This window comes from Zingiber officinale, chromosome 3A (assembly GCF_018446385.1).
Source record: "Zingiber officinale cultivar Zhangliang chromosome 3A, Zo_v1.1, whole genome shotgun sequence".
Lineage (NCBI taxonomy): Eukaryota > Viridiplantae > Streptophyta > Magnoliopsida > Zingiberales > Zingiberaceae > Zingiber > Zingiber officinale.
Window position 1 is genome coordinate 201,466 of NC_055990.1, and position 11,702 is coordinate 213,167.

The window sequence follows — 11,702 nt, forward strand, 5'->3', positions numbered from 1 at the left end:
TCATCGAGCCGTTGAAAGGCGGCCTCGATTCTGCCTTCTTTGCACAAGCTCTCGATCGAGCTCCGAGTTGGTGCCGATCGCATCAGGTGCCGCCACAACTCCGGTGAGGGCAGCAGCGGCGGCAAAGATCGAGCCGCGGCCGGAAAAGGCAAGAACTTTTGTGCTTTGGAGCATGGGAGGAAGGAGAGGTGGGATTGGAGAGGCTCAGGGTGGGCGAAGGGATTGGAGGGGGAGGAGTAGAAGCTGAGAAGCTGCCGTTGTTGAAATATATACATATATTTATATTTTTAAATAATTATTTGTAGAAAAAAATATTTAAAATTTAGATATGATCTAACATCAAGCTTTCATAGCTCAGTTGGTTAGAGCACCCGTTTAGTAAGCGGGAGGTCTTGAGTTCAACTCTCAATGAAAGCATCATTGTCATTTTTTTGCAGCATATATTGACATTTTTTTGCAGCATATATTGACTTTTTCTTAAGACAAAACAATGAATAAAGGAGACTATCAGCAAGTGGTCACAGAAGAAGCTAGTAAACTAGCATTTAATAAGATAAATGAAAAGAGTAGTTCAAAATGTGAAAAACACAACATGAAGCAGTGAAAACACAACATGAAGCAGTTCGTCTATGAGAATCTTGGTTCTTGGACCAGGATAAACCTGGCCAGAGCCATTATATGTGATCTCCCCACAAACATAGTCAGTGTCCGTGTTATCTTCATTCTTGCCTAAGACACGGTTGACTTTTGCCAAGACCAAGCTTCGTGATCCATATCAAAGTATTTACACCTGTTCAATAGAAAAATGGATCTCAGTTAATATGGAAACTTAATGGAGGATTTTGCTTTGTATGATGAATACATTCCCAGGAAGTCCTGCTTATTCACGTTGATATAGTATACTATAGGCTACTAGTTTGTGAAGGGGCATATACTTGCCTAACAAAATGCTTGAAATTTTGTTTAGACCAAAAAAAACATACATATAGTTAATACAGCATGAAGCAAGAACAACAAATGAAAGTCTTGATAATAACATGCATCACATTTGAATAGATAGTGAAAACACAAATTTGTTCATATAATGATTGTAGTTTGACAAGTAATAACCCAGTGACACTAGAAAACACACTAATTGCCATTTTATCATTGTGGAAGAAGCAATCCATATCCACTAATCAATTTTATTTGCATTTGCGCAAAATTGTCAATAAAGATGTGTGAAACTTTATGCAAAGGACATGCGAATCTAACACCATACTTGAAAGTAATGAAACATCAGTTACACACACAGAATGGTGCTTAATACCTATAAATCAGATTCCTCTTATTGTTTCCTTCAAAAATGGAACAATATGCTTTATCACGACAAGAACATGGGTCAACAAAGAGAAATTAATGGGTGAGTGAGAATGAACCCTAATTTTGACAGAAGAAACGAGGAATATGGGGACTAGAGTCACTAGACATAGTTTTAACACTTGCATAACTACTTAGCTTTATTCTCTAATAGTTTAAGAGTTTCAAAAGAATAAGGAAGTGGTAAAAAAAGAAATGAACTGACCTTCTACTGGAAACAAGCTTGACTTTTGTAAAATTTCCTGATTGATTTTTGATTCTTGCGTAGAGTGGAGGTGGAGATGCAATAAACTAGCGATCCGCCATCATCATCATTCTTGTGCCATCTAGACTTGTACAGGACTTATGCTGTTAGTTAACATGGAGAAATTCATATGGAACGTAGAACCAACGATTCTGAAGCAACAACAGCAAAGCTAACACAGGTATTTCAACCTTAAATGAAACATTCTAATCATAAACACCTCCTCAACTTATTATTTAATTTTAAAATAATAATCATTTTAAATATTAAATTAGCCGAGCTCCAACAAACTCGACGAGCCTTCGAGCCAGTATTAAATGGGTTCGAGATTGACTCAAATATTAAACGAGCCGACTCGAGCTCGGTCAACTCCAAGCTCGAGTCGAGCTTTGACCAAGGCACTTGCGAGTGACTTGACTCATTTACACCTCTACCCCTAGCGGCAAAAAAACCTAGGTCAGAAAAGGAGAACCTCACTTTAATATCATATAGAAATTAAGAAAAAGAAAAAAGTTAACTATATTATTGAATCTAAAAAGAATGTTAAACATCAGACTATAAAATCTTATATAGTTAAGTTAAGAAATCCTAAATCCTAAATAGAAAAGAAAAAAAATTAAATTACCCTAAAAGTTATAAAAAAAATAAATATATATAATCGAATAAATATTATATAAACTTTGAGAGGTCGTTAATTTTGATTCAAATTAAATATGTATAATATATTAAATCGTAACTCGTTCAGATATTTATATTTATTATAGAGTATAACCCGTAATGATCTAATTTTAAGTGAAAAAAATTATTTAAAACCTTTTCAGATGCTCTGTAAAATTTGTCATCTTTATTAAAATTATTTTTCACATTATAATAACTATAAAACTGGAGTTATTATAACTATAAGCTACAAGTTATAAGTATAGTAACTATAATTTTAGAGAAATGATATATGTCTCGAACCCCCATCTTGAATCTTATCTTGACCCAAGTGACTTTCTGTGTGGACATTTCTATATCAGCATATCAAATTTTCTCTCCGCCACATTTCTGTCCGCCTCTTCTCCATCTCGAACTCCCATTTCTCTCCGCCTCCCTAAACCCTAAGAGCTCTCTCCGCTCTCCACCCTTGATAGGAATTCACTTGGGTCACCACTTGGGCGGAGAGAAAATTTGATATGCTGATGTGGAAATGTCCACACACTAAATCACTTGGGTCGATATAGGAATTAGAGATGGGGTTCGAGACATATATCATTTCTCTTATAGAATATATCAATTTTTTTCAGCGCATTAGTGAGGAAAGCACATAATGTACGTTATAGGCCGTAGGATGAGTAGCAATTGTTCATCGACCGCCCATTGTTATGATGAAAGCCGGCTCCCAATTGCTAAGCAAATTACCAAATCCTTCACGTTTCTTTTCTCGCGTCGGTACTTCGCTCGAAGCTAAAACCCTAGCGAGCAGGAAAGGAGATGTCCCGGCCCTTGCCGCCGCCTTCTGCGGCCGTTGGTGCACCATCGTCGGAGTTGGAGCGGGGGAAGCTGTTCGTAGGCGGCCTGTCGTCGGACACGAGGGAGGAGGCGCTGGCGGACTATTTCGTGAGGTACGGTGAGGTGGAGGAGGCTGTGGTGATTAAGGACCGAGTCACCGGGAATGCGAGAGGCTTCGGTTTCGTAAAGTTCGCTGACCCACAGACCGCCGAGAGCGCGCTTAGGGAGGACAAGAAGCATGTCATTCGAGGAAGAACGGTGAATGTTCCTTGTTTTTCTTTCTCAGTTTTTTGCATCTTTGAAGTGAAATGGAGTATGATAATCTGCGTTCTTGCTGTTCGTTGGATTTGCATTTTCTCTAAAATAAAAAAAATTAACTATTATTTTTTCAGCGAACTATTCTTGGTATGAACTTCCTAGTTGATAGCTTGTAGTCCTTTTCTTTGATATGTTTAGGTTACAGTGAGAGGAGCTGCTCTTCGAGTTCATCCGCATCAGAACCGTGAGTTCCTGAATCCAGACCGGAATGGGCAATCAATGAGATCATTCAACGACAATGGTGATAGAATGTTCCACAATATCTACAGCGCGAATTTGAAAAAGATTTTCATTGGAGGTTTGCCAGACAACGTGGATCAACAGGACCTCAAGAGCTATTTTGAGAAGTTTGGTTCTGTTGTTGACGCAGTTGTAATGTTCGATGGTATGACGCGACGATCAAGAGGCTTTGGATTCATCACATTTTCGTCCGAGGAGCCAGTGGCAACGGTGTTACGGAACAGCCACCATGAGTTGAATGGCAAACTTGTGGAGGTTAAGATTGCCATCCCCAAGGATGACAGAAAATATGCTGATAACAAGCATGATTATGATTATCATAATGTGAGAGAGGATCAAAGAGGTGGAAGAGGACCCTTTTATGCTCCCTATCCAGGCTATCTTTACCCCAACTATGGATATTATGGACATGTTAACTATGTGACACAACCTTTTCCTCCTTATGCATATGGAGGACTAGTTGGAGTATATAATTCCACTGGTCTACATGGGTTTCAATATGGTGGCCTGATAAGTATTCCGGCGAATCCTTGGAGCAATTCAAAGAGAATTTCTGAGCATGGTATGCATCCCAACGTTGTTAAGAGGAGCAGCGGAGATAGCATGTCAGTTTCTGATCATGGCCATGGGTTAAATGGCAACAATGAGAACTAAAGCAGTGCTGACGCTGAAAACCAAATTGGAGGCATGGCACAGTAAGATTTAGAAGATGTAGAATGTGGCGCACTGTGAATTTGGATTTGTAGATTTAACCTTGTAATTTGCTAGGTAATTTTTTATTGAAATTTGTCCTTTAATTTTGTTATTTGCAGTAGCTGTCCTTTAACATTAGAATCCAACAATATACTCTGTGGTGACAACTCATCTGTGAACCTGTGCTGTTCTTAATTGTAATCATAATTACTCAGTGACGAAAAATATATGATTTGTTTCCTGTTAAATGCTCGATGCCAAAACTTTCACGGTGATGGATGATCTTCGTTCCTAGATTTATAAACCTTTGCCTTACATCTCAACAAAGCATTTGAAATCAATCAGAAACAGTGTGGTGTTCCAACACGTCTAAGATCAAAGTTTCCACTGCGCCATCAACGGAACAAACTTGAGAAGTGAGCGAGGTCCAGATTTCTGCCTCAGGAATCTTACCATGGCTGATCATTTCCTCTAACCACAGCACGGCTTCAAATATCCTGCCGATCAAACAGAGCCCCTGGATTACATTGCCAAAGACAGCCCTGGTCGGTAGATACCTCCTCCTCAGCATCTTCTCCAAAATCTGCGCTGCCTCAGGGTACTGACGTTCGCCGCACAGGCCATCGATCAAAATAGTGAATGTTTCCTTCTGTGGTACACAAGCCAACTGCCTCTCCATCCTGCTCAAGTACTCCACCGCCCTCGTTGACTGCCCCTCCTTGCATAGTCTGTCCATGACTAGATTGTAAGCACGGACAGATGGAACACAGCCATTCTCTATCATCTCCTTGGACAATACGTTTGCAGCCTCATCTGCCTTCCCCTCGCGGCATAAAGCACCGATCTTGTCTTCAAAAATGGACACGGTTGGCCTAAACCCACTTTTGATCATTTCATCGAACATTTGTTGGGCATCCACGAGCCTCCCTTCTGCATACAAATCCCCGAGCAGAGCTTTGTAGCTCGCCAGGCTCTTGACTCCTCGAACCACCAGCGCCTCGTCGATTACCTGCTTGACCTCCTCTGCGTTCAGCCCGCTCAGCACAGGTCCACAGAAGGTTCGCCGGCGTTTTGGGGATTTGAGCCCCTTGAGGAGCACTCTGGTGAGGATATCCTCCGCATCGGCTATCCGCCCGTCCCGGTGCAACGCCTCGATGAGAGTCCGGTAAACGACAACGTCGGCGTCACAGCCCTTCTGGGAGATCCGCCAGAGCATGGAGAGGAGCAAGTGATAGGCATCGTCGAGGCGGCCTGCATCGCAGAGGCCGCGCATGAGGATGCGGTAAGTGTCGCGATCGGGGTGACAGCAGACATCTTTGAAAGAGGAGAACGCCTGGAGGGCCGCATCGGGGCGGCCGGCGCGGCAGAGTGCGTCGAGGAGGAGGTTTAGTGTATGGTAGCCAAATTGGACTTCGCGTCTCCCGGCGCACCGCGCGACTATACCGAGGGCGAGAGTGAGGTAACCGCGGGAGAGGAGGAGGCGGAGAAGGGCATGGAAGGAACATGACCATGAAGGGGAGTTGGATCGGGGAAGAACCCGGACGAAAAGAGCGAGGGCGGTGGGGGGATCCCCGGAGAGTGCGGTGATGGCGCGGGCGAAGAGGGGGTCGGGGGAGGGGCAGGACTCGCGGAGAGAGAGGCGGGAGAGGAGGGAGGAAATGGCGGAGACCGGGAGGGGTTCGGCGGAGAGGAGGGAATCGAGGGCGGCGGAGTAGACGAGGGAGTTGTGGCGGTAGGAGGGGTAGCGGAGTGGGGCGGTGTCGAGGAGGCGGAGGGCGGCGGAGGGGTCCTTTTCCCGCCGGATGATCTGCACGAGGCGACTCGGAGTCAACACACGCGGCCACTGGCTGACGGCCGCCACCATCGGTGGGTGAGCAAAACGGAGCACGAGAGAAGGCAGCGAGCAATAAAATTATAAATGTTTTTTAAAAATAGGTTATGTGATATAAATAATTAATAAATCTATTAAAATTAAGAGTAATTAGATGCCTGGGAAAAAAAAAATCTCAAGGTAGATAATAATTCAAGGCCTACCATTTTTATTTTCATGGCCGTCACTTTACGGGTCTACCGTACATATTATTTTTTAAAATTAATTCACCATAAATTTCATATTATTTTAGGATAAAAAAAGAATTTTTTTTAATCGTTAAGAGTCCTACGTTGATTTATCATCAAAAGGAATCTTTTCTTGTACATTTACCCTTCGATCCCTCCTGTACAATATTTGTTTTTGATACATGCACCCTGGTTTATATTTTCACCTCAACTTTATTTAGGGAGGAGCTACAATTGTAATTGCAACACAATTATAATTTAATAATTGTGTAGCTATAACTGTTTCAACTGTGTAACAATTCAATAGTTATTACAATTATATTAAGGTCCGGCTTAATACATACGTCATTAAAGTCTATGTCTAAGGCCCCAATTTTATTGGGGCCCACTAATATCAAAAAAAATTTTGATAGATCCATAACAGTAAATTTTTTCTACCATAACAGCTAGTAACAGCTGTTAAAGTTTTGACTCTTGGTTATCCGTGTACAAAAGTCAACAACAATTAATTCCAATGTATACATTCATTATAATTCCTATTATATCTTCTTAAGAGTATCTGCATCAGATACCCTATTTAAATATTTTACTTTAAATTTTAGATAGGATAGTTAAAAAATCTTTGCATCAGCTACCCTATCCATTCCCTAAATTATGCATTTATGAACAGTACTTCTCTAAATTTAGGGAATGAGTTCCATTCCCTAAACATTATAGAGGAGAGAGAAAAATAGGGAAACTGATATATGATGTTTTGAAAAGTGGATATCCAAATTTAATAAAGTAACTTTTTTACCCTAAATTATACATTTTGGATAGAGAAACTGATGTGGATGCTCTTAATACAGCTCTACCAGATTTTAATTTTTTACATCACATTCTTCTTCTCATATTCTCATTCATTTTCTCAAGTCTCATCCAATATATTTTTTGTTCCTCGTCGCCTTGTCAGTAGTTCTGTCAATTTCAGAAGATGTCCTTCGCCTTCTTCAATCGTTCGGTAATATTTTTTTCGATCTTTTTTCTTTTCTTGAAATGATTTTATTGTTCTACATAAATAATAAATTATAGACGAAATGGACTCCAATATCGTTAGAAAATTAGATTATTTGTAATTATATGAAATTTTGTCTTCCCATTTTTTCTTTGTTGTTGCAAGCAAATTACTACGATCACAAATATGATTTATGCATTTAAAAAGTCATAAAATATGATTTATAGATTTTTAATACTCTTTATGTGCACTTATCTGATTTATTATATACTTGTTTTGTGTAGTTCATTATTAACTATTTAAATTAATCAAAACTTAATATTTTATATTTTCTTATTATATTTGTGCAGGTAATAGTCAAAGTTTGAAATATCATCAAATTAAAATTACACGGTATAAATCTACGTAATTTTATTTTGATAAAATAGTAGGAACTTATATTTTTTTTTATTATTAGTTTAATATAAATATGTCTGTGAAAAAAATATGATTCTGGATATATAAAACGTATGAAAAAAAGAAAAATAGAAGAATTTATTCAATCTCAAAAAGGTGCACTTGATAGATTTATTATTAATAATCAAAATCAAAACTCATAAAATAATATAATTGAAAATTTAAATGAAAAACTAATTGAATTTCTACCAGAAGATAATACTTTAGGACAAAAAGAAATTGATCAAGAACTTTCTAACGAAGATAATTTTAATTTTTTATATAACGTAGACAAGTTAAAATTGTTTGATGATGAGTTTTTAAAAATAAAATGTTTAAATCTAGAAAACTTTTTAACACACAACAAGTTATCTGATATTGATGGTTTAGATTTTTTTTTTTAGAGTTACAAGTTTTAAAAGAAATAATAAATCCAGAATTAAAAACTGCACTTGAGGTATTAAATCTTATAAAAAATTAATTTTTTTTCCTAATGCATGGATAGCTTATAGAATATTATTAACTACACCTTACACCTGTTAGTATCGCTTCAGCAGAAAGAAGTTTTTCAAAATTAAAATTAATAAAGTCTCATTTACGTTCAGCAATCTCTCAAGAAAAATTAAATAATCTAGCAATTTTATCGATTGAAAAAATTTTATTATCAAAACTTGAATATAAAATTTTAATTAATAATTTTACATCTCAAAAAGTTAGAAAATTAAATTTTATATAAAAATCTATTTTTAAATTAATATTTTATTTAAAAAAAAAAATTAAACCCGCCATTGTCAGTCCCAAGTCCGAATGAAAAAGGGTAAAGAAAAATTTTATTAAAAAAATATTAAAGATTTAAATTTTTTTTTGCCTAGGGCCTCATGAAACTTTGAGACGGCCCTCCATAAGCCATTAAGGCCTATGCCTAGGGCCCCTATTATATTGGGGCCCACCAAATTTCATATATATATATACATATATATATATATATGAAGTTGTATATTATATATTTAAAATTATGACTAAAATAAATTTAATATTTATTTTTATTAGCAATTTTAATTTTTTTTACTAGCTAAATTATATTTAGTCAGTAATTTAAATTTTTTAGATTTAATCAATAATTTTAACTTTTAATAGATTAAATCTATATCATTTTCATTTTTTACTCTTGTTAAATTTAATTGATAATTTTAATTTCTTACCATTAAAATTAGATTTGGTTAATAATTTATTTTTATTTTTTATTAAAATTTAATTAGTAATTTTTAACTTTTTACTGGTAAAAATTTAATTTACTAATCAAAATTAAGTTTTGTTAATAAATTAAAAATATTTATGAGTTATATTTAATTGATATTTTTTATAACAATTTAATATTACGCTATTATTTTTTTCTAATTTTTTTTTTATGTTCTATCTACTTTTCATTATATTTTTTAAAATTTTTATTTTTCTTTCAATTTTTTTTTAATAATTCACCGTTGATGTTTATTAGTTAACTATTTTTAGTTAAATAAATTTTCTTAATAATTTATCAAAATTAAAATTAATAAAAAGATAATTTAGTTTACGAAGCTCTCTCCAATACAAGATTTCAAGAAAGAGTTTATTTTGCGTAATGACTATATTTAGTACTCGAATATATTTCTCTAGGTTACATATAATATTTTTATTGTTGTGTCCAGATTTTTTTTTCTCAAAGTTAAAATTGTTTGATATTTTTTAAAATAACAATTAAAATGCATATTAATAATTTTATAATAATTTATTACTCGTTTCCAAATTAGTTAACATAAATATTTTTTATATTTTAAATTTTACAAATAAAGAAGTGAAGTTTGACACAAGATAAAGTTATTGATAAGTGGCATAGTTTGTTACTACTTCCAATTGTATATATTATTATGGGCAATATATGAAATTGTTCTTTTAAATTTTACTAATAAAATTAAATGTCATGGGACATGGTTGAGTTGGCTAATGCACAATGGAAAAGTGGTTGAATCTCGATAAAGTCGAGAAAAATGCTCTTCCCACAGTAGTCAACTACAATTTCCTGATTTATCTCCTCATAGATGATTGTAAGATTGACCATTAAGTTGCTAGGGTGATAACTTCTACTTTTTACTATAACTAATAAAATTAAATATCTCTAATAATATTTATTTTAAAAAAATATTAAGGTCTTATTTTTTTTTGTCTAGGGCCTCAAAAAAGGTTGAGACGGCCCTGACTACATTTTTACAATTGTTATCAGGCCCGCCTCAAGGCATAGGCCATTAAGGCCTATGCCTACGGCCCCCAAAAAATTAAGGCCCATTATTAGTTAAAAATAAATAAATATATTTAATATCTAATATCTGCATTTAAAGGATATACTGTGCAATCCCAAGCTGCATGCATGTTTTGCTTTAATTTGACTTCGATTTCCGTTCTAGTTGCATATTTTACTTTAATTTGACTTGCTTCGATTTCCGTTTCAGTGCTCTCTAGATTTTACTTTAGATTTTGTATTGATTTCAATGCAACGATTTTATTTTATTTTAATTTCCACTGTACTCTTCAAATATATTTAATTACATATTAATTATAATTATTATATTCTCTAATTCTAAAGTTATAATATAACTATATAAAACCTTACAACTAATTTCTTTTCTTTCGTCTCATTTTATAATTAGTTGAACATCTACTCATTCTCTCATTAATGTTATATGTATTTTTTCCTTTTCCTTCTCCTAATATTTTTTTACTCTTTTTTTTTAAAAAAAATTATGGAAGGAATGGACTATGAACCCAAACCTAAATTATTAGTAATTGCATCAGAATTTTTTTATATATTTGTGTCGATAATAGTCAAACTTTAAAATATCATCAAATTAAAATTACACGACATGAATTTTAAATCTAATTTATTTTTAAAAATAAATCCACCGTTATTGATCCCAAGTTTAAATAAAAAAGAATAAAGAACATTTTAATTTTTTAAAAAACATTATTAAAGATTTTTTTTTTACCTAGGGCCTCGTGGAACCTTGAGACGACCCTGATTGTTATAACTATATGACTTATTTATTTGTAGTAGTTATGATGACGTATTTGTTATAATTGTATAACAACTACAGATTTTATAGCTACTATAACATACCGATTTAGAAAAAAAAAGAAGGAAAGAGATAATAATAAAAATAAATTACTATTTTACAATGGAGTACATATGTGTCATTTCATAGGAGGTGGAGTGTTTGCCCCTAACTAGGTGCAATGAAAAAACACTAAGTTATCATCCAAGTATTCATAAAAGTTTTTCACGGATGCTAGACTCCAATGTTACCTAATTCATCTTAGGGGTGGGTGGAATGCTCGATAGTAAATGAATAGAAAATATTTCCTATGCTTAAAAGTGAAGAGTGTCTTTTTATTTTTGTTCATTATTTTATATCATCCTTGTTAACTTTTATGTTTACCTCACCGCTCGTAATTTGAATTGAAAAAATATAGATATAAGTCCCCAAGATGTAGCACATGTAATATATGATATCTCAGGCATAATGATATTCTTTATCCTAATAGTGTTTTTAAGAGTCAAATTAAAGTATATGTTGTTTAAGTTTTTTTAATAAGATAATCAGCCTAATTAAATTAATTTAAAATTAATTAAATTATTAAAATAATTATTCAAGTTTGATTTTTTTGTTTTTTAAAAAATCTTGTTTCGTTGTGATATTATTTTTTAAAAAATATCTTAACCATTTTTTTATTCAATTTCAAATATTTCAAATTATATTTTTAAATTTATTTGTTTAGTTAGTAAATTTATTATATTTTTTTAATTTTATTTATTTACATGCTCTACGAGTCCACGTAATC

The 11,702-nt window shown here is 34.2% G+C and overlaps 2 protein-coding genes and 1 non-coding gene across 3 annotated transcripts; 2 read left to right on the forward strand and 1 right to left on the reverse strand.

The window, feature by feature from the left end:
• Positions 1-343: 343 nt before the first annotated feature.
• Positions 344-417, forward strand: TRNAT-AGU. The gene has a single exon. It is a non-coding gene; the product is annotated as a tRNA-Thr (tRNA).
• A 2,564-nt stretch (positions 418-2,981) lies between these two features.
• On the forward strand, positions 2,982-5,881 carry LOC122050922 (RNA-binding protein 1-like). Its single transcript, XM_042611794.1, has 2 exons — positions 2,982-3,352; positions 3,551-5,881. Exons 1-2 carry the CDS (start codon positions 3,077-3,079, stop codon positions 4,304-4,306), a joined length of 1,032 nt encoding a protein of 343 aa, XP_042467728.1. The 5' UTR covers positions 2,982-3,076; the 3' UTR covers positions 4,307-5,881.
• On the reverse strand, positions 4,683-6,209 carry LOC122053440 (pentatricopeptide repeat-containing protein At1g05600-like). The gene has a single exon (XM_042615494.1). It carries the CDS (start codon positions 6,207-6,209, stop codon positions 4,683-4,685), a length of 1,527 nt encoding a protein of 508 aa, XP_042471428.1.
• Positions 6,210-11,702: the final 5,493 nt, after the last annotated feature.

What these genes read in the sequence shown, in the direction of transcription:
- LOC122053440 (XM_042615494.1), bottom strand. Translation starts at nt 6,209, where the DNA reads ATGGTGGCGGCCGTCAGCCAGTGGCCGCGTGTGTTGACTCCGAGTCGC.
- LOC122050922 (XM_042611794.1), top strand. Translation starts at nt 3,077, where the DNA reads ATGTCCCGGCCCTTGCCGCCGCCTTCTGCGGCCGTTGGTGCACCATCG. An exon ending in ATGTCATTCGAGGAAGAACG is followed by an intron (nt 3,353 to 3,550) that starts GTGAATGTTCCT and finishes TGATATGTTTAG; the next exon opens with GTTACAGTGAGAGGAGCTGC.